This window comes from Podarcis filfolensis (assembly GCF_964270895.1).
Source record: "Podarcis filfolensis genome assembly, chromosome: 14".
Lineage (NCBI taxonomy): Eukaryota > Metazoa > Chordata > Lepidosauria > Squamata > Lacertidae > Podarcis > Podarcis filfolensis.
This window is the reverse complement of record NC_139616.1, coordinates 6,532,907-6,556,203: the sequence shown is the minus strand read 5'-3', so window position 1 is coordinate 6,556,203 and position 23,297 is coordinate 6,532,907. Positions and strand designations below refer to the sequence as shown.

Genomic DNA, 23,297 nt, shown 5'->3' with positions numbered 1-23,297 from the left:
ATTAGAGCATGGGTCGGCAAACTAAGGCCCAGGGACCAGATCCGGCCCGCAGCCGGTCCAGGAATCACCGCGTGGATCAGCGAGGGGATTCTGATCATTTGGGCTGCACCATTCCCCCCCCACACACACACACACCTCCTCCCTCCCTCCTCCTGGCTTCTCCCTACCCTGCCTAGAGGAGGAAGGGGGCTGGGCTTTGTTGAGCGGTGGTTGGCTGAGCACCAGTTTAAGCAGCCCCTCTGGAGCCAGCCCTTTTGCAGCGCTCATCGTCCCTCCGCCGCTGCCAGCCCCTGCCGCTTGTAAGGTACAGGTAAGCAGCCACTGGGGCTCATCCAGTGCTGTGGAGAAGGGAGGGGAGAGTTGGGGGGATTTCCCCCCCCAAAAAATATAGTCCAGCCCCCCACAAGGTCTGAGGGACAGTGGATCAGCCCCCTGCTGAAAAAGTTTGCTGACCCCTGGATTAGAGCTGTGCATGAGCTTCCAATGTGATGCTGCAGCTCAGAGGGCCAATGCGATCTTTGTTGTCATTCACATCCCTTTTTCACAAACCTCAGACATTGCAGGGCTGTTTTTAATTGGTCTTATCGACTGTGTGGTTCTATGAAAGAATTTTTCTTAAAAACCGATGATGAACACTTGTGATGTTTCCCTCCATATTAGCCCATATTTTCTCTCTTCTTCAGCCCCAACAGTGCACTGTATGGAATTGACAGCATGCCAGACCTGCGCAGAAAGAAGACGTTCCCCATCGTCAGAGATGTGGTAAGTTCCTGGCGTTGTGCTGAACATGCGCCCCTGCATGCAATGATTGGCACCTGCTTTTCCTGGTCACAAGGGCTGTGCTGTTCCCTCCTTCACTTTGGAATTAAGCTGTGAGCAAGCCCCGAAGGAGGGGGCTGACTTCACCCTGGTGTAGGGTCCAGCAAAGCTTAGAACAACATAACCTGTGGAGTCATCATGACCAGCAATTAGTGATCTAGTGGGCGTGATCTATGGCAACATGTGAGACCGCAAGAGAGTCACCTTGGTCTCCTTCCCATTCCTAATAAGTGTGCTAGATGGATGCAGACTTTTTCACGTGGATGTGTGTGTTTTGCACTTCTCTGTATTAGCTGTGGAAGCTATATTCAGTTCTGGGAGAAATCTGGAGTCTAGATTTCCAGTGAACGAGGTTACTGAGTAGCTGAGAGTCCCCCAAAGATATTCCAAATAAAACAATATTATCATTCCTTTGCAATCAGATGTTTGCTACCATTTGCCACTTTCTCAATACAGTGGTACCTTGGTTCTCGAACTTAATCTGTTCCGGGATTCCGTTCGACTCCTGAAACCATCCGAAAACCAGGGTGTAGCTTCCAATTGGCTACAGGGGCTTCCTGCACTCAAGCGGAAGCTGCGGAAGCTGCAGAAGCCGCGTCAGACGTTTGGCTTCCGAAAATGTTCGCAAACTGAAGCCGATTTGATTGACAACTAAGCCGTTCAGGAACCAAGGTACCACCATACAGATGTGCTTTGCACTAACTGAGTTGCAATGCAGTTGTGCTCATAAGAGGGAGAAGTGAACTATGGGGCCTCCGTGTTTTTCTGTCTCCTGAGTCTCTTCTTATATGGATCCATCCAATTGCCTGTATGGATGTTTCTGAAATGGAGAAATAAATGCCAGCAGTTAATGTGGTTTCTCTGCTGCTTAGATACCAATCAGCTTATTAAGTGTTGCTTTGCCTCGTCCCAATAACACCTGACTATTAATGTTTTCTCTAATTTCTTCCTCATCAACGCTGGATTTCCCAGGCCATGGTAAGTGCTTCTCTGTTGATGAATGTTTTGAAATGTCATAATTAATCTTTTGTGTTCCAGGGCAGCTATTTGCTGCGGAAGAGAATTGCCTCATCATAAGCGGCACTTTAGTGCTAAATGGGTTTGCAAAAGAGTTTTGAGACCTATTTCAGAAAGAGATGATGGATGTCGGAGCCCTGAAATGACTTGACTGGGTGGTACATCCTGGGGCTGGCAGTGCAGTCTGCTGCCATGTCTGTACTGTTCAGAGGTGGGCCTGAGGCTGCAATCCTCTGCCCTCTTACTTGGGAGTAAGCACTGCTGATTTCAGCGGGGTTTCCTAGACATGTTTCTTTAGGTGTTCTGAGCTACAAGGCTGTATCTGTGCATGAATCAAAGAATTGTAGAGTTGGAAGGGATTCCAGGAGTCATCTAGCCTCTGCAACACACAGGAATCTTTGCCCAACATGGGGCTCAAACGCTGCTGACACAGGGCTTATCCACACTTTTCCTCTGCTCTTTCCAGGCACACTACACTTTACAGATCCATGCCTGAGCACCCTTGCTTTTGCTCTGGAGCTGCTCCCCACGAAAACCCACTCTTTAAAGCTCAATCAGGGTAAATGGCTGTTAAGTTGTGGGTGAACATATCAGACGACACAGCGATTCTTCAAACAGCTCTTGTTTATTCAGAGGCCAGAACTGAACTGAACTGAAGGGCTCAGTCGGCCTGCTTATATAGAGCTCCAGTACACATAATTGTAACAACTTTCTAAAACTATCCAATCACTGAACGTCACTTTCGATCCCTTATTTGCATAACTATCTACAGTATCCCCCTGCTAGCCCAGGGTGAGAACTTCAGTACATAACAATGGCAATCTGCGGAAAAGTCAAATTGACATTTGCTCCAATTGAGTGCTAAAGAGCAGGTTTTCACGGGGAAAGCTCTGGGGCAATGCTCAGACATGGAGCTTTTAAGCACAGACCTGTGCCTGGATAGAGTGGGGCAAAAAGTGTGGATAAGCCCACAGTAGTACTTAGCCAAATGCAGAGAAATACCCTCCCCACCCCCACAAAAAAAGGGAGCTGCAAGCCATGCAGTCACTGAGCATTTGGACTCTGCCCCTGCCCTCCTTCCTGCATTTGGGGGGAGAGGCGAGGAGGGGCAATTGGTTCCCAAGGGAGCAGGTGTCCTGGGTCTGTGCCCTTCCTGCTGGGTGCCCACCTTGGCACAGAACGCTGCTTCTCATTAAATGGAATTAGGAAAGGCCCCTTTCCATGGCCTCTGTTGTAGAATGGCTGGCGTCTGTGAAAGGGCTGGCATTGTCACAGGCTCTTCCTACAGATTCTCTTTCCGCTCTTTCTCAGGTTGCTCCCCCAGCCAACGCCAGTTGCCCTGATGGCCTGAAATGCCCTTGCTGAGATGCCTTCATGCCTCTTTAAACATAAGAAAACCCACTCAGGCAGTGGCGTAGCGTGGGGGGTGCAGGGGGGGCCGGCCGCACCGGGCGCAACATCTGGGGGTTAGGGCAAATCCACGGGTTAGGGGGCGCAAATCCACGGGTTAGGGGGTGCAAATTACTTGCCTTGCCCCGGGTGCTGACAACCCACGCTACGCCACTGCACTCAGGATAAGCAGCCCTGCTTAGCTCTGGTGGGGGGGGCACGGTGAGCTCCATTCGCCCTCTGCTCAGCCCCCAACAGATGATGATTCTCTCAAGTCTCAATTATTGATAAAGGCGTGCTACCCAATTTCTTCCATATGAGCTTGATGAATATTTTATAAAAACATAATTATGTACATTCCTCCTCCTCCTCCTCCTCATAAAGGCAATCTGGAGGAGATTAGCAAGGAGGTTTGAGTGGGGCGAAGGTGCCTTGCTGGGTCCTCCATCTCAAAATAGAGCTTCACACCCCCACCCACCCCTTCTTCTTTTCCCTCCCCAAGAGAACCAGCCTGTTCTCTCTGCTGGTCCTTGAGCAGCCTCTCCTGCTCAAGGCCCATAAAGCATTTTTCTGGCTAAGCAGGCTGCAGTGGGGCTCCTGTGGAGACACTCCATGAAGCCAGAAGGAGGGAGGCAGGCAGCTGAGGGAGGGAAGAGGGCTTGCCCTTGTGTGGCAGCAGGGTTGGGAAGTGCTTGAGGGCTGGTACCTGAGGAGCCTGGCCTGTGTTGCAATCTGAAATGGAGTCGAGTGCGGATTTCATGCTCTTTATTCAGCTCGTAGTAGTGAGGAATGGAAGTTCCCCCGAAATGTCTGCTTTATATACATTATTTACACAATGGGCCCCACGTGATTGGCTAATTCCAGGATTCTCCTGTAGGCCAATCAGGTTGCGGATTCACTTCTCTCTGGAGTTGGATTGAGTGGCTCCTGCAGACCAATCAGACTGCTGCATTCTGAATCCTATTGTTCTAGGACCAATCAGACTGCTGCATTCTGAATCCTATTGTTCTAGGACCAATCGGACTGTTGCATTTTGGATCCTTTTTTTTTTCAAATTAATAAAAATATTTAATATAGAGTAATAATATATTTTTGTTTTGGATCCTATTCAACTCAGTACATAACACGATCTGAGGGCTCGAGACATAGCAACTCCCCAAACCGGCTTCTGTCTCCTGCGTCCCACAGGAGGTGGGTTCTGCTGCCCCCCTTTTTAGAGACCCTTTCTGGCAACATGGAGCCCTCTCCCAGGTCTCTCCCCATCCTCCCGCACTCTCCACTTTGTTCAGGTGGAATCCTTTGAGGGGCCTGCCATCTGCGCAGCAAGAACGTCACAAAAGGCTCCACATCTCTCTGAAGGGAAATGTGTCACTGTTTCGTGGTTGCTGGTTTTATATAATCGTTAACAGTCCATGCAAGCCCTGGAGGGTGAAAAGATTTCTCTGACTAACCTTTCACCTTTTGAATTTATTGGTGGTAGTGTTGTACTTTCCAAAGCACCAGAGGAGGTGCTGTGAGCCTGGATGGCATCTAAATCAGCTTCCTTGAGTTGCAACCTAACCGCAACACCCACAGCACCCCCAAGCAGCACCCCCACGCACAGAGAGAGATGGACATGGTAGGGTTCAATGGGATTTTTGTCCCCAACAAAAAAAAAACCCTCCTCTTCTGCACCTATGCATTTCATAGAATCATAGAATCATAGAGTTGGAAGAGACCACAAGGGCCATCGAGTCCAACCCCCTGCCAAGCAGGAAACACCATCAGAGCACTCCTGACATATGGTTGTCAAGCCTCTGCTTAAAGACCTCCAAAGAATGAGAGTCCACCACACTCCTTGGCAGCAAATTCCACTGTCAAACAGCTCTTACTGTCAGGAAGTTCTTCCTAATGTTTAGGTGGAATCTTCTTTCTTGTAGTTTGGATCCATTGCTCCGTGTCCGCTTCTCTGGAGCAGCAGAAAACAACCTTTCTCCCTCCTCTATGTGACATCCTTTTATATATTTGAACATGGCTATCATATCACCCCTTAACCTCCTCTTCTCCAGGCTAAACATGCCCAGCTCCCTTAGCCGTTCCTCATAAGGCATCGTTTCCAGGCCTTTGACCATTTTGGTTGCCCTCCTCTGCACACGTTCCAGTTTGTCAGTGTCCTTCTTGAACTGTGGTGCCCAGAACTGGACACAGTACTCCAGGTGAGGTCTGACCAGAGCAGAATACAGTGGCACTATTACTTCCCTTGATCTAGATGCTATACTCCTATTGATGCAGCCCAGAATTGCATTGGCTTTTTTAGCTGCCGCATCACACTGTTGGCTCATGTCAAGTTTGTGGTCAACCAAGACTCCTAGATCCTTTTCACATGTACTGCTCTCAAGCCAGGTGTCACCCATCTTGTATTTGTGCCTCTCATTTTTTTTTGCCCAAGTGCAATACTTTACATTTCTCCCTGTTAAAATTCATCTTGTTTGTTCTGGCCCAGTTCTCTAATCTGTCAAGGTCGTTTTGAAGTGTGATCCTGTCCTCTGGGGTGTTAGCCACCCCTCCCAGTTTGGTGTCATCTGCAAATTTGATCAGGATGCCCATATGGTCGCTGAGACCATATAACACCGGTCCTGAAAGACCTTCATTGGCTCCCAGTACGTTTCCAAGCACAATTCAAAGTTTTGGTGATGACCTTTAAAGCCCTAAATGGCCTTGGCCCAGTATACCTGAAGGAATGTCTCCACCCCCATCATCCAGCCTGGACACTGAGGTCCAGCTCCGAGGGCCTTCTGGCAGTTCCCTCACTGTGAAAAGTGAGGTTACAGCGAACCAGGCAGAGGGCCTTCTCAGTAGTGGCACCCGCCCTGTGGAACGCCCTCCCATCAGATGTCAAGGAAATAAACAACTATCTGACTTTTAGAAGACATCTGAAGGCAACCCTGTATCGGGTTAGGGGTTTTCTAACTCAGCTCAAAATCTAAGCGAGGGAAACGCTCTGGGACCTCAGTGAGTCCCCTCAGTTTGAATGCAAGGATTATGATTCACCAAGATGCATATTTCAAGCCAAGAGATTATGAACTTTGGCAGACCTCTCCCCAACTCCATGCCTCATCACAAAGAGCTTTTGCAACTCCCCTCAGCTTCAAAATGGAGTTGCCATGTGGCATCGCAGGAAGTGGGGCAACAAACACAAGTCTAAAACTCCCTTGGATGCTCAGACGCAGTTCTCTGGGTCCATCCCGTCCCCTTCCCCACAGGGTTCCTAGGCAGCATCCATCCTTGTGGCATCTCTCGAAAGTGACCCCCCCCCAGCATTCCAGGAGTGGTGCTTTGAGGGCTGAAATTGGGCAGTTAAGTCTTTGTTTTGGGGTCTGAATCATCATCCGGCCTGCTCACTATCTCTCCCTTTGTTGCGGAAAAGCTAATCTCTGTAATTTCTGTACATGAATGTGCTGCGTTGATTGGAATAAAAGAGAGAGATGGAAGCTGACAAGCAAACAGAGTTATTTCATTATTAATGGTTAGCCGAGGAAATTAATTGTGAATTAGCATCATGATCCCACCAAATTGCTGAGAGTTTGCAAACAGAAACTTGTGAGATTCATTTATTAACCGTCACACACTGATAATGAACCAAACCAAATACGACCGTGCCAAAGGTTCTTTCTTACATCATAATTAGTTTCATGGCGTTAATCATATTATACACCTCTGCAAGTTTAACTATTGTCAAGGGAGACATTGAAAATTGGGCAGACGGAAGAAGAGAGAGAGAGACACTGAGAGGCTTTATTAAAATACAGGCAATTTAAATGGCGAGCAGTATTAGAGGAATACCATTAGTTCACCGTCATCCGAACTCTCGGCCTCCAGTGCAGGGGCTTCTGCTGCCCACGACTCACTTAAGCCAGAGCCAGGCTGTTGGCATCCAAGTCCCCCGATGGTCCTGCTTATGGGGAGAGCAACTCTGAGCAGGATGATACCGCTCTCAATGCAGCATTAATAATACAGGATTGGAGTAAACAATCACGTGAATCTGGGGCTAATAGCAGCTTTCAGCCTTGGACCATTTTTATCTTTAGTGCACATGAAAATGGTTGATACAAAATGCTTCATGCTGTGAAACGGCCCTTTTCAATTGTGATTTGTGATTATGAAGAACATTCACAATCCTCTGAAATACGGCCGTTGAATTCGGTTGACTTGTTTCCCATCGTTCTTGCAGTAGGTCAGCCCAGGTTCTCCGTCTCTTCTGCGTTGCCAGGTGTGAAGAGGGTGGGTTTCCAAGAGCCAAACATGGTTGAGGACATGTAGCACAGCTCTGTGAACTGTCCCCACAAAGAAAAGATTGTGAGGAGTTTCTCGTGTTAAGGTAGCCTTGAGTCAGCTCACAACCAGATCTGTAAATCCCACAATGCTGTTGAGCTGAACTTGGAGCAGGCAAATTCCCAGGACTGAGAGGGGCTATGCAACTGGATCTGTCTGCCTGTTGTTCACCTTGGGATCAAGGCAGCAGGGCAGACTAGCAAGAGCAGGGTATGTTTTGGGGGTTTTTTGTTTTGTTTTGTTTTAATATCCTTCAAGGCACCCCAGTGGCTCTGTTGGAGACCCTTCCTCTGGCCCAAATCCACTCCTTTTTGTAAGAGAGTTTCTGCAAGGGAACTGGCAGACTGATTGCGTCTCTCCCAGGACAACCTGTAGACCCTGTGGGTGGTGGGATTAATCTGCCTAACTCTGTGCTTGGCAGGGTAAAGTTTCTTCTTGATGCACCCGTCATTTGAATTCTGCTGTTTTCAACACTCACAATCGCTCCTGGATTTAGATGTTTTAATGGAGCCAGAAGCAAGTTGTATATTATTTCAATTCAGCAAGTTGGCACCATCGCAGTTTTGCCTTGAAATTCAACTGACAAGGCTTAATACGTCAGTAAAGGGTTTTGGTGTTTTTCATCTTGGTCCTAGAGATTATACAGTGTTGGAGGAGATATTGTTGGGCAAGAGAAGTGCAAGGCAGAGGGGGTGAGCTGAAATATTCTCTGAGCAGTTAAAATGGGCGCAGATCTGTTACCTCAGGCTTACCCTGCTCCCCACCCCCCTGAATAAGACTCCCCAAATACACACCTTCCTGCTTCATCCAGCCCTTCATCAGCCATGGTTGCTCATGTCAGTGACTCACTGTGTGTGTGTGTGTGTGTGTGTGTGTGTGTAATTTATGATTTTCCGTTTTATACATTTCAATAATTTTATAATCATTTTAACATTTCAAAACTCGACTTCCTTCCCCTTCTTTCTGCGGTTCCTTAAAATTATTTTTAATATTTTCTGCATATCCAAATTAACTTAATTTGCTCATTTATTCATCTACCTTAAATATTTACTCTTATAAAACTGCAGGTTATTACAATAATCCTGCCAATGTTCCTATCTGTTTACAGTTTGTTCATAAATATTCCATAAATCATTTCCATTCCTTTATAAAAAGTTTGTTACCTTGATTTCTTATTTTTCCAGTAAGTTTTGCCATTTCTGCATATTCTGCAAGTTTTTGTCTCCATTCTTCTTTTGCTGGGACTTCTTCATCTTCCCACTTTTGCCGCTGTAGTCACATACATGAATAAATTTCTATACAGTTTGGGTAGTTCTGTCCCTATAATTCCCAAAGAAAAGCTTCTGTTTTACAAACGTTATTTTAAACATCTTTTTCAATACATTGTATATCACTTCCCAGTAAGCTTTATCCTTACTACAAGACCACCACATATGACAAAAAGAACCTTCTTTACATTTCCAACACTTACCTGATTTAGCTTTATACATGTTTGCCAATTTACTTGGTAATACAGTAGATACCATCGATATATCATTTTTATATCATTTTCTGTAAATTTTATATCTTCTGTGTACTTCTGCCTTCCACAGACCCTTGCAACCCGGAAGTCTGGGATCTCGCTAGCCATGGTCATCCGGACGTCAATCGACAATGAGGAGATGGTAGGAGAGGGGGCTGCTTAGCATGTTTCTTCAAGGGGCGGGTTGGCTTCCTTTAAATGGGGGGGGGGAGAGTATTCACCAAAGTATTTAACGCCTTCTGTTGGATGCTGTGCTGTTTCTCCTGGCTACCCGTTATGAAAGTCAGAGGCTTCCTGAAGTTGTCTCCTGTGTGGTCATCTTGATTAATCGAGTTTTGCCAAGAGAACAAAGTGTGCTCCTTCTCTTCTCTCAATTGTCTCCATGTCTGTTCTGGGAGGAAAGTCAAGCAAGAGATTGCAGGTGGCCAGCAGCTGAAGAACCTCCCCTGGGTGCATGTGAGGTCCACCCAGCTCTAAGAGGTCCATTCAGCATCTTCTCTCTCTGCCCCCAGTGCCAGTGGTCTAGGGCTGACCACATTTGTATAGCAAGCACTCAGTCAGATAAGGAGGTGGCTACTCCTAGCACATCCATCCACACACACACACACACACACACACACACACACACACACACGACAATGCTTCCCCTAATAACAGAGCTTTCCAAGCTTTCCATGTCGGTGACACACTTTTTAGACATTTTGCAATACAGTAATTCAGTTTTTCTAGCAAACCAGAGGTTAAGCTAACCCCTTTCCAATCCCGGGAGGAGTGCAGGTAGCGTTCGCACAACTCACCTGCCCACTGCAGCCGACACACTAACGCAACACACCGTTTGGAAAGCTCTGCCTTAGAAGTTGGGCCGTGGCAGACTGAAAATGAAAGCAGCATTTGGCTCTAGGAAATCATGGATTCCATAGCAGATTCCTTGCAACCAATGGCACATGTGGCTCACGCACATGGCTGGCTTCTAAATTAACTGCTCAGGAGAGGCACCTGAGGGCGGGGGCTGTGCAAGCAGCTGAAGGGAAGCATCTGCTGGCCGTGTGCTGGAAGCCACACAGTGGCTCCGCGAGGAAGGCGAAGCACAACGTGAAACGAGGCCCTTCTGAGGTCTGGAGCTGCCTGTCTCTCGACAGTGTGTGTAAGGAAATCCAGAAGCAGGCAATTGGGGAAAATAATGCCCGCAAAGTGAAATTGCCCAAGAAATTCTGGTGCAAAGGGATAGGAGAGTCTGCCCCAACTTGCAGTTTGATTGCTTTCTATCTTTTTGGATAGCTTTTTGCTATGTTCTAAATATTTGTTGGTTTGTCCTCACAAGAAGGTTGAACTATGGCTGCCTTTGGAGACGGTTCAAGGTTGGATTAAGATGGGGGGGCTAGTGCCGTTCCTAAAATAAGACCCCCCTCCCTTCCAAAAGGAATGCATTTATCTGAAAAACTTAACAAATGTATTATTAAATAAGTTTTATGGACTACAAAAAATATTCTCTGAGCATGTGCAGTTTCAAAACACAAACTAACAACATTTTAGTAACTTTAATAACCAGAAAAGGCTCTGAGCACGTGCAGTTTCTTATTTTAAACCCTTTTTTTCCTCTCACATCTTAACTTGGGTCAGTCGCCAACACTCAGCCTAACCTACCTCATATGGCTGTTGTGAAGATGTAGAAAAGGGCATAAAATAGCTCCAAAAAGAGACTTCTATCATAGACATCAAATTCTGCTTCCTTTAACCAGAGTAATTTATCTTTGTCCTATAAAGCCATGTGTTTTTCTGGATACGCCACCCCTGCGAATTAGTGCAGCACCAAGGCTTCAACCACCCTTACCTGAGCCTGTTTTACATATGCACATTTATTTAATTGAGTTATTTAATTTACATCTCACCCTTCCTTCCCGAAGGAGCCCAGAGCAGCAAATGCAATTAAAATTTATAAAAACAGTTTTAAGTCTTCTAAAAAGCTGGTTAAAAACTACTAAAAAACATAGTCCCCTGCTTGGACAGCTAATAATTTCAGGGTTGCCAGGAACAGATCAGACAGCCAGAGGAGTTCATGTTTTTAGAGTTTCCCTTAAAGTTACTGATGAGGGCGAAAGATTCACTTCAGTAGGGAAGGTATTCCACTTACAATATCATATAGCCTGTTACATATGTATATGTATATGCAGCCCCTAGAGAAATTTAAAAATAAAATAAAAATGATTGTGCTTGCAAAGATTTGGGCCACGTCAAACTGTGCTTCTAACTTCCCTGCTCAATATTTGTGCAAGGGAAACTGAAATCCCCAATTCATCCGGTGTAAGTTTCCAGCTGTACGATTTCAACAGCTGAGAGTTTCTGAGACCAGAAAGAAAAAGTAGAAGACATACCCCACTCCCCAGCCACCTGTAGAATGGGATGATAGAACTGTAGAATGGAGGGGTCATCCAGTCCACACCGTGCAACGCAGAGCATCATTCTGATCCATGTTTGCTGGTGGTTTCTCCCCCCTCGCCCATTTATTTGCTGCCTCCCCCATTCTCTCTCCAAACTGACTTGCATAAGTGTGACCAGGAGCAAACCCCTCCCAACTGCTTGGGCGTCTGGCTTATCGATTGCAGCCAGGCCTGAAATTCCTTGGCAAGAACTTCTATTGATTGTCCCTCTCTATCTAATTTTATTTGCTCTATACTTTCGTAAATAGAATATTCATTTCTTTTTTTAACTCAAGAAGACTTGGCTGCTTTCTCCCTCTTGGTTTTACCTTGAAGGCTGAGCCGCTAGAACAGGGGTCAGCAAACTTTTTCAGTGGGGGGGCCGGTCCACTGTCTCTCAGACCTTGTGGAGGGCCGGACTATATTTTGAAGGGAAAAAAGGGAACGAATTCCTATGCCCCACAAACAACCCAGAGATGCATTTTAAATAAAAGGGCACATTCTACTCATGTAAAAACACGCTGATTCCCAGACCGTCATGGGCTGGATTTAGAAGGCGATTGGGCCAGATCCGGCCCCCGGGCCTTAGTTTGCCTACCCATGCCCTAGAAGACTACATTGGGTTGAAGGTGCCTTTTCACAACAACCCCTCAGGAGAGCTTCCACACACCCCTTTGCCATGGCCTTCGAAACCCTCTCAGGGTCTCCTTTGCCTTCAGAGAGAAATAAATCGATTTATTCACACATGTTTCCTAACAGAAAAGAGAAAGAAATTACAATATAAGAACAGTAAAACAATACAGCACAGAACAAAATGTTTCGTTAAGGAAGAACTTCATACATATGAGAATGAAGAATAAAGTTGGACATGACCTTGAATTCTTGGGTTCCAATGATTGAAAATAAAGTCCAATGTCGGCTAAACTTATTTGGATCCTTATTTTTTTGTATAATATGCACGTTCACTAAGAAATGCTCCATCCCAAGCTCTGTTAAGTCATTGTATGAGATCAATGCACTTTGGAGGTCTTTAGTCCTGTTTAGACAAACCTACCCAGATACTTAGAAAGTTGAGGTAATTTTTGTCTGCTTTCATATTTTAACTTTTGCACATTTTGAAGTAGAATTGTGATTTTTTTTCTCTCGGTCATATTTTCAAAAACTCTTTCTGTAAACTGCTTCAAGGTGTGCTTATTTTCTTTTTCTTTTTGCAATTGAGCTGCCTATAAATTGTATGAAATAAATAAATAAATAGCTGCTGCCCATGGATGGGAGTGTGACATTACAGGGCAGCCATAGCCCTTGGATTATATAGTTAACCAGAAATTTCTTCAGCAAATCCCCATAAAGACTTGTAGCCTGGTCTGGATAGTCAGTAAAACAACCGAGAACCCCCTCTGTCAGTCGCACTAATCAGGTGCCAAGGTTTTCTTCACACATCAAATATTATCCTGTTCCTGAATCTAAAGGCACAGAAACTCTTTGGGGACAATAGCTGTGTCTGGAACACGGTTCACTCTGAGTGTTTTCTCTGCCCTTGGAAATCCATCTCCAAGGCAAATGTCATTTCTTTCTGATTTCTTTCCGCAGGGCCTGTAAGACAAAGTTGTTCCGCCTGGCCTTTGGCTTGGAATCAAATTGATACTCTCCCCCTCTTCCTTTTTCCTTTCTCCTTCTGTGATGGAACTCCTATTTGGGGACTTCCCTGGCTTTTTTCTGGCCCATGTAGGACCAGTCTGGATAGCTGGCCTTGGTGAAGACTTGACGTTTTCATCCCCCAAAAAGGTTTTATTTGAGTTCCTACTGAAATGAGGGTGCATTTTAATGTTGTATTTTAATCTTGTTTTTAAGTTGTATTTCAACTTAAATACAACTGGTGTTAGCCGCCCTGAACCCAGTCTTGGCTGGGGAGGGCAGGGTATAAATAAAAGTGAATAATAATAATAATAATAATACTCAGAGGATCTTTCACTCCCTCCCTCCCCACTGAGGTCAGGAAGGGGGCAGGCAGAAGCCCCCTCCAACCCCCAGCAGCAGCAGCATATCAAACAGCTTCCTCTCCACCCCCAAAAGAAAATATTACAGGAATCCCGCAACTGGGAATGGAGGAAATAAATGGTGGAGGTGTTAATGCTTTGTTTTTTTGGTTTAATTGTTTATCTTGTCTTTTGTACTGTGAACTGCAGCCCCAGGATCTCTTGATGAAGGGCGGTATATAATAATAATAATGATGATGATGATGATGAAGAAGGAAGAAGAAGTAGGGAGATGCATAAGCGGCAGCTGCCTGCTTGCTTGATCCTAGGAAGACGAGTGCAGTCGGCAGCCATTGATTCCAGGTTGCTGGAGTTTCCCCCAGAGCGTTTACTTGCTCATTTCCCCAGCGTTCTCCCCTTTGTCATCTGCCAGTGTGCCTTCACATTTTAGGCTATCAACATATTTAGTTATTCCCTTCCCAAACCTCCTGGAATGCAAAATTAAGCATTAGCTTGGAAACAATTTATGAGGGCCATTTACGTGATAGCTTTGCAATGCGTTAAGCACATTTCACCCTTTCTCTTTTGCAGAAGCCCAGGTGTTGCCTAGCCCTTTCTCGGTGTGCTGTGTGTGATAAAAAGCAATTGCTGCTCTCTTGCAATGCTCCCAGCTGATGCTTTTGTTTTCTCTACCAATCTCTTTGCCCCAGTTTGCATTTGGCAGCAACGGCTCTCTGGAGTGCTTTCCCCATATATATATATATTTCTATGGAGGTGTTTTCCCGTGATGCTCCCAAGCACCATCAGAGGTGGGCCGGATCAGCCCCCAAACTGCTCAAGTGCTGAGCATCCCTATAGTAGAGCCTTTTCTAGCTGACGTCAATGGGAAGCCAGTGCTGACTCAAACCTCCTTCTCAGCAAACCGTCCTAAGCAGACCGAAGGGTGCCATTAGGAGAGCCGGAGAAGGCAAGGCAGATGATCTGCTGCTCTGCAGGGGCCTTGTTTGTTAGCACTGGACTCGCTTTCAATGCTAATGAGACCATCTCTGGTGCTAATTAGTGGATTGTGTGAATCAGCACCCTGGAGATAGATGGGCAGAAGCATCACATCTGAACCCCTTCACATCTGAAGCGGGAGATTTTGCCTGTGACTTAGCATGTAGCCACTCAAGGCACAGTGTTCAGATCAGAGAGTTCCTTTGCCATCACATCAGCAGAGAACGCTTTCCTTGGCCAGCAAGTGCCACAGTCCTTGAGACATGGTGGAGTCACTGGTCCAGGCCACTGGGTTTCACTGGGAGTGAAGCTCGCAAGAAAGGACCTCTGGTATCCTGCCAGCAGCTGGCTTTGCTCCCCTGCTCTCATGGCAAAGAGCCACGGCGTGGGCTGAGCAAGTGTCACCATGTGCCGCCCCAGAGGCAAGAGCCTGTGTGTGGCAAATGAGTCAGGGGGCTGTGGGAGAAGGAACAGGAGGGGATGTCCGCCAGGCCCCTGCCTTTGTCCAGCTAAGGAGGCCCTTGTGGGGAGTTGATTCCCTGCCCCCAGGAGCCCACACAGGTGTCTCCCGAGCACCAGACATGCCAGCGTGACGTAAGTGATGTGAGGCTGCAATCTTTGTAGTGGTTGCCCGATCACCATTCATTTCTCCTTCCGGCGACATGTTTTTCTGCAGCCGTCTCAGAGATTGCAAGGAGCCAGGGGCTGACTTCTGGGCTCAGGGGAAAAGGGTCTCCTGTGCTGTGAGAGAACAGCTTCCTGGTACTATTGTCTTTTTATAGATCTTCTCAGAATGTACCTGTATAGCTATAGGTATTATTATTATTATTATTATTATTATTATTATTATTATTATTATTATTATTATTAATTTTGTGCTCTCTTGGCACAGTATCCTGTGTGGGGAAAACCCCTGCGCTGCCCTAAATCCAGTGTGGACACTGGGCAGCCCCCAGCTCTCTGCAAAGACACACCGATGCCTGACCAGCCCTTGTGGTGCTTTTGAGCGCCTTCCTCTTCCAACGGCCTCAAAGCAAGTCAGCAAGAGCTCGGCTGATGAGAGCCTCTTGCACTGAGGCACGTGTTCTGCAACGCTTCAGCAAAAGCTTTGTGACAGGAGTTTGAACATGCATGAAATAATGATTAGACCAGTGGTTCTCAGTTGGTGGTCTGCGGACCCCACCCAGGAGGTCCGTGGCACCATTCACATAACCAAAGCTACCCCAGGGATCGAAATTTTCAAAAGTATGGAGTCCATGGCTTGGCTTTTGTAAAACAGGAGGCCTGCAATACTTAGCCAATTGGGAACTGTGGGCTGCTTTGTTGATGTGTCTGAATGTGTTTTGTGTCCCCTCAGAAAATGCACGTCTTCAAAAAAACCCTTCAGGCCCTCATCTACCCCATGTCCTCCACCACCCCACACTACTTTGAAGTGTGGACAGCCACCGCCCCCACCTACTGCTACGAGTGCGAGGGTCTCCTCTGGGGCATCGCCAGGCAGGGAATGAGGTGCACAGAGTGTGGGGTCAAGTGCCATGAGAAGTGCCAGGATCTCCTCAACGCGGACTGTTTGCAGAGTGAGTAGTCTGAGGAGCACCTGGTGTGGGCACAGCTCCTGCCCTTCTTAGTGCTGCTTGCCCCTCCCCCTTTGTGAGGGGGGCAGGGCAGGGCCACCTGAGGCAAACGGCAAAATGGTGCCCTCCCCCCTCCCCCCACCTGGTAGGAAGGGGCAAATGAAGATCTACACCAGGCATAGGCAAACTCGGCCCTCCAGATGTTTTGGGACTACAACTCCCATCATCATTAGCTAACAGGACCAGTGGTCAGGGATGATGGGAATTGTAGTCCCAAAACATCTGGAGGGCTGCGTTTGCCTATGCCTGATCTACACCAAAAACAAGGGAAGAAGAGAGATCTACATCAGGATCTGCTGTCCCTGTAGATCCTGCCACCCGCAGCGTTTGCCTCACCCTGCCTCATGGGTGTCCCAGCTCTGGGGCATGGGCTCCTCCTGTGGTTTGGGGTGGCAACAGAAGCCTGTTGGAGCAGCCCTGGCAGTGGCAAGGGAGAGTCTGCTTGGCACATCGCAAAGCCCAAGCAAATGGTTGGGCTGCTCGGACGGCAATGACACCACTAATCTCACAGGGGCTCCAGGTGGCAGGATGGAGAGTGAAGTGGCTGAGTGGAGGTGACATAGTATCTCTGGGCATGCAGGCACCCCTAACGCTGAATGGGTCTTGTGCTTCCCCCAACCCACCCTGCGTTCTGGTCTCAAGGATCTCCCACCCCATTTGGGTTTCACTCAGTTGGGCACTGTCTGCATTTAGCTCCAGTTTCACTGGATAAAACTCTCCCTCCTCCTTTGCTTTTAAACCCACCAGGTTTCCAGCTGGCTAAAGAGATTGCATGAGGCCCCTTGTCACCTCTCGCCAAAAGCCATCCAGTGGCCCAGAGACCTCTCTCTTCCTCAGTCTCTCCTCTGTTGCTGCGCTGCTGCCACCTGATGCGCAGGTCCCCAGGAGTGTGGCTTGGCTGCCTCATGGCACAGAAACAAGGGAGGCTTGCTGGCTGCTCTGGTGTCATTTGTCAGCTTTCTACTTCGCCCCCTGTGACCTGCAGTCAAGCAGAAAAAGATGGGCTGGCCAGAAATGCCACCTTGACTTTTCATCTGCGGCCACCATTGCCCTCCGTCCCCAGTCAGTGCAGGTGGTCTCTTGCAGCCTATGCTAGGCTGGTCCAGGCAGGGATGGGCTGCAAACGAGCCTCTCTAAAGCCCACCACCAAAGATTCCTGGTTGGGTGCTCTATTGTACTGTGACGCCCCTACCCCCTTGGCAGTTGATCTCTGTGATCCACTAGGAATCCCATTATTTTGCAAAGATCCAGAAAAGTCAGAATATTGGCATCCCTGGCTTTGCTTCAGGGCAGGAAAAAGCATCTGTGCCAGACTTCGGGCTTCCATTTCGATGTCTTTCTGGAAGCCCTTCCAGGCATGAACTGACGTCACAACATCAAGGGGCCTCTCTGTGTGCTGTGGTCTATGTGCACCACACATGGAACCAGATGTCCCTGGTGGAAGGAAGGGGCTTCATCCATGCTGTGCAGGACACACAGAAAGCAAGAGGAGGGTCAGCTTTCGCCAACCTTATGCCCTCCAGCTGTTGTGGACTACAATTTCCATCATCACTGGCTAGTCCAGGTTGTCCAAAACAGCTGGAGGGTATCAGGTTGGCAAAGGCATCAATGAAAGACCCACCTGGCCAGGCACCTTCTGTGTCATTGAGGGCAGCTGTTTTCCAGATTTCAGCAGCGTCACCTTCTCCTCATAGAAGGTGACCCAATATTACTCCAGCTGCTGCAATCACAACTACTGCTATAGTAGTGCATTGTTAAATGTTGCTAATGCCGTTGTTATGTCACCTTAGGGGCAGCGGAGAAGAGTTCAAAGCACGGTGCTGAGGATAAGACCCAGAATATTATTACAGCAATGAAGGAGCAAATGAAGATCAGGGAGCGAAACAGGCCAGAAGTTTTTGAACTGATCCAGGAAATGTTCCAGATCCCCAAGGAGGACTTTGTACAGCACACCAAGGCAGCCAAACAGAGTGTCCTGGATGGGACATCCAAGTGGTCAGCAAAGATCACCATCACGGGTGAGAGGATTCCCCCTTTTCAGCTGGAGAACTCTCTCTGGCCAAAGCTCCCTTTTCCCTTCCAGCCCAGGTGGTTACAAAATGGCAATTACAGAATACAAACAGAAAGAGGGTCTCTGGTGTGTGGTTGTTTCTCTGGGTGTGCGAAGTAGAAAGATAGTGTACACCCTGATCTCACGAGGTGGTCCATGCCACCTCCAAGCTGGTGCAGAACAGTTTGCCACCTTGAAACCCCCCAGTGGGGTGAGGACTGCAAGCAATTCCCATTTACACTTTGAATGCCAAACTTTTTGCATAAACAGTTTGTGGGAGGTAGTCAAAGTAGCCCATAACTACATCTCCTCTGTTGGGTGCTTCCTTGATTTCATTCATCTTCAGGGGGATGATAGCACATCCCCAGTACTTAAAAAAAAAAATTCAAGAAACAGAATATAAGCATAACATTATCATCCCCAGGACTAAACTGCACTTGGGGCTTGGTATCACCGCCCACAATGATTTTGCCAGGGAAGTCTGTCTCTTTGGGGATTTCTAGGTTGCTAGACTCAATGCCCTATTTGATGTACAGAGCAGCATCACCTACAATAGTCCTTCCTTTAAAATTTAGATCTGGTCAAGGCAGCAGTTGCTGCAGGTGACTTAAGATGTCCTCAATGCAGCCTAGGAGAACAGTTTGTCCAGTAGCCATAACAACTGGGTGGTCCACAGGGCTTATAAAAGCCTTGGTTCATGATACTGTGTTGGTGCTGGCATCCATCTGTCTCGGGAGACTGTGGAATGCGCCTCCATGGGTGAAGTCAAACTGCTGTGTTAGCAGCAACGAAGTGACCTCCCCCGGGCTCAAACTTGGGCAGTGTATATGGAGGTCCTGGGCAGCCCAGACAACAAGACCTCTCTCTTAGCCCTGCTGATGTGGTCCAAAGGAAAGCAGAGCAAGACGTTTGGCAGCAGATTGGCTGTAGGAGTTGCCCAGAGGAGACATCACAGGCACCATCCTGGTTTGAGAAGCCACACAACCTCCTTTCCCCAAGATCTGCAGACTTTCTTCTGAATGGACCCACCCGGGGGGGGGGGGGAGAGACAGGTCTGCTGCTGAGTCAGATTGCGGGGGCGGGGAATGGGACAGGACAGGACAGGGACACAGCATTCTGATCCCATCATTTCTCTGATGAGGCAGTTAATGAGCTGGGCTGTCCCTACTAGTGGCAGTTCAAAAACGTTAACTAAATGCTCCTGTCTCGATGCTTTAAATCACGTGGATCCAACTTACAAAGCAAATATTTGCTGATGGTCAGAGGGGGGCCGAGGGGAGGGAGTGTGGCACGTCCCAGTTGGCTTTCAAGCCGATGGAGAGACTCGCACAGTTATGAATTGCGATGGAGGAGTCAACTGACAAGTGTTTGTATTTATAGCAGCATAAACACACATTAGCGATGATAAATCCTGACATCTGTTTTCTTGGCGAAAGGCAGCTACAGGGAAGCTGGCTGTCTCTGTAACTGGAGGTTGCAGCCGGGACACCAAGCTCTGCAAGAGGGAATGGCTCAGGAAATAGGCTCCTGGGGTCTGAAGGCAGCTCTCGGGGTGGAAGGGGGCATTGGAACAAGCATCTTGTTCCAAAGTAATATACCTGGACATTTCTCCTGGGAGATGTTTCTTGCTCTGGGGGAGAGGACAGCTTACCTTGTGGGAGAAGGAGCGGAGCACAGTGGGTCAGTGTCGTGGCTTGGAAGGTGCAAGGAAACACCTGGAAGACCACCTGCTATTGGTAATCTTTGAGTTGCACAGAACTCTGTGTGCTCTCAGAGCTGAGAAGGCACAACTCTTTTTGGGCAAGACCAGAGCAGAGTCCACCTTGCATGACCGAGAGGAGGCTAAGTTTGTTTTCTCCATTCCCCCCACCCCTTGGAGGGGGGAGTCCTCAAAGGCCTCACAGCCTGGTTCTCACATTGTCTCTCTGCATTATTTGTCCTGTGTTTTTTTTGTAATGGTGTTGTTTGTTTTTAACACCTGCTTGAGTGGTGTTTTTCCCCCTGCATGGATAATCCCTGTGTAGGACAAAAAAACTGCTTGTCCTTCAGTCACCGTGTCTGAAAACTAAGCCTTTGGAAGAGGCAGCCAGCTCCTCCACAGAGCCAGCCAGGATGTCAGCCAAAGGGAGGTCCAGGAGAGAGACGCCCCTATAACCTCATGCTGGCATTTCCTGCAATGCTTACTGATAACTGGGAATAGAGCCAGGCCACCTGAGCTCTTTGCTGACTGTGGAAGGGTAGCCAGCCTTCGCCCTGATCCAGCTGTTGGAAAGCAACTCTTTCTACATTCCAGAGAATCTGGAACTATTAGGAACACAGGAAGGTGTCCTCTACAGAGTCAGGTCATGGAGCCATACTGCTCAGTCTTGTCTACACTGACTGGCAGCCAGTGGTCTCCAGGGTCTCCAGCTGGGACAGGGGAATAGCTAGGGTCTGGTTAGGTTGGTCCTTGCCAAGGGCGCAAGCCCAGGGGACACAAAAGACACGCTGCTCTACTCTGGCTCAGAGTACTGGGGGGCTTCTCCTACATCTAAGAACACTGGAAGTGGCCTCATTCTGACCTAGTCCACCTAGCTCCATCACCTTTGAGCTGGAGATTCTGAGGACTGGACCTGGGACCTTCCATGTGTTCTTCTGCCCAGCACAAGCCCTTTAGCCCCCTTTTTGCAAGGGGGTGGGGACACTGGTCACAATGCCGTTGGCCAGGCCTAGTTTTATCAACTTGTGTCCTCCACCTCTCCCTCTCTCTCTCTCTCTCTCTCTCTCTCTCTCTCTCTCTCTCTCTCTCTCTCTTCCTCCTCTCTTGCAGTGGTCTGTGCTCAGGGCTTGCAGGCCAAGGATAAAACTGGCTCCAGTGACCCGTACGTCACGGTGCAAGTGGGCAAGACCAAAAGGAGGACAAAAACCATATTTGGGAACCTGAATCCAACATGGGACGAGAAGTTCTATTTGTGAGTATTCCTTCCTCTTTTGACTTTCTGGGGTGCATTACTCAGGAGTAAATGTTGCTTGCACATGACATTCCTTACATCTGTGATTCATCATGTTTACCTGGGTGTTTGCATCTTGGGCCTTATTAAAAGCCCGAAGCCACAGACTCGTATTGCGACATCTAACTCACAACCAAAATGTAGGTTGGTGTGGACTTCAAGTTCACGTGACGATGATGCTGGAGTGCAATGGTCCCAGGGAAGCATGGCCACTCTAGGGATTGAAGGTAGATTCAGTGGTCTCTTTGGGGAGGGGGTGCCCTCAGCCCTTCCTTCATTTGGCCAGGGGGCCGGGGTCGCATGGGGCTTGGAGCATATGTGAGGCCACCTCTGGTGACTGTAGAAGCCAGAGAGGAAGAGTGAGGTTGGCTGTTTGGCTCCTCCAAAGATGGAGTACCAGCTATTAGAACTTAACACCAAATACAGCAGCCAGGAATATGTCATTGTGCTCAAAATGGGGCCATTTGAAACATCCCAGTGGTTTTGCATTTAGCATACAATAACTGCAGGCCTGAAACTGTGGAAATGGGCTCTCTCTGGAGCATTTTTCTGGGGGACATTGATTTCTATATTGGAGAGGATGCTGGGATCTGCCTCTGGGATGTTCAACTCAATTTAGTGGCATGCAATTTCTTATTAGATTATTGTTATGTTTCAGCTGCATAATTTATAAATATGCCGTAATGAAAGTGGAAGTACATTCACGAGATGGATGCCTTCCGCTGGTGTGTCTGGCGTTGCTCTAGGAAGTTAGAATTTTAAAAATGTTTTTAATAAAAGATATCTTCTCAGGCAGATCAGGCAATGGCAGGAAGAAGATTTTGCTTTCCTTCAGAGGCGGGAAAAACATCTTTCTTTATGAGTTGTGCACCTTATGGATGAAGGCCTGGGACATGCTGGTGTCTGTTTATAGCTTAATCATAGCTGGTCCAGGACTTTTATGTGGCCAGCCTTGACTTTAATTGTTTGCTTGTGAGCACCCAGCCAGGCAGTAGATGAAATGCAAGATGGAGTAGGTGAGAGGGGACCCTTTCTTTGGCAGGATGCCATATTGCTGGCTTGGCAAGGAGGCATGGATATTTATTCCTCCAGTGAGCTGCTGCCAATCAGCGTAGACAGCATGGAGGGGGATAAAGGCTGCCTCCTCTCTTCAAGTGATCCCAGGAAGGGGCTTTTCTAGAGAGATTGCGGAGACTGTGGCCTATTCCTTCCTGGAAATGCTTATTTCTGGCTAGGCCCATTGCTGGGAATCACATCTGCTGGAGGCCTCTAATGGTAACGGGAACATGTGGCCATAGACTCTAAAAACCCCTGACCACGTTTGCATCTCTGAGCAGGTTTGCTGAAAGGGCCTCTTCCTTTCTGAAGCAGGATTCTGAGGATTCTGAGCAGGGAATGGGGCCTCTTGCATTGAACTGTGAAAGCAGGAAGCAGGTGTCTGAGCAACAATTTCAGTGAGCAGAATAGCAAAGGCACTTCCGGGTGATGATGGGAAAGAGGCTCGCTGGGTGTTCATTGAGCAAATGGAATCTGGGCAGAGATTGGGCAGAGGGCTGGACAGCCTTGTGAGGTTTGCCCACTCGAACAAAAGGTCAAGGGGTCTGGGTGTTGTCTTTGGCTGGGTGCCCGTGGCATGGCATAGGGTAGGGGACATGGGTGATGCTTTGGTCTAAACCACGGAGCCTCTTGGGCTTGCCGATCAGAACGTTGGTGGTTTGAATCCCCGGGATAGAGTGAGCTCCCGTTGCTCTGTCCCAGCTCCTGCCAACCTAGCAGTTTGAAAGCACACGAGTGCAAGTAGATAAATAGGTAAACACCAGGAAGGTAAATGGTGTTTCCGTGTGCTCTGGTTTCCATCATGGTGTCCTGTTGCGCCAGAAGCTGTTTAGACTTGCTGGCCACATGAACCGGAAAGCTGTCTGTGGACAAACGCTGGCTCCCTCGGCCTGAAAGTGAGATGAGCGCCACACCCCATAGTCACCTTTGAGTGGACTTAACCATCCAGGGGTCCTTTACCTTCCCTTTACCTTGGGGGAGTCCAATGAAACTGAGTGCAGGTTGGGGATGAGATAGAAGATGGCTGTTAGTTTTCAGGGCAGGCCCAAATACGTTGCAGGGAGGAGGAGAAGGAGCATCTCCTCATCTGGGTTCCAGCCAGCTGCACCCAACCTCTAGA

The 23,297-nt window shown here is 48.0% G+C and overlaps 1 protein-coding gene across 2 annotated transcripts in view; it reads left to right on the top strand.

The window, feature by feature from the left end:
- The window catches only part of UNC13C (unc-13 homolog C), a 134,503-nt gene that overhangs the window by 39,030 nt on the left and 72,176 nt on the right, over positions 1-23,297 (top strand). For both annotated transcript variants that reach the window (XM_083586099.1, XM_083586098.1), the window contains exons 5-9: positions 684-762; positions 9,129-9,200; positions 15,805-16,024; positions 17,872-18,099; positions 20,941-21,082. In XM_083586099.1, coding sequence (XP_083442225.1) covers positions 684-762; positions 9,129-9,200; positions 15,805-16,024; positions 17,872-18,099; positions 20,941-21,082 — 741 coding nt within the window. The remainder of the gene's footprint in view (positions 1-683; positions 763-9,128; positions 9,201-15,804; positions 16,025-17,871; positions 18,100-20,940; positions 21,083-23,297) is intronic.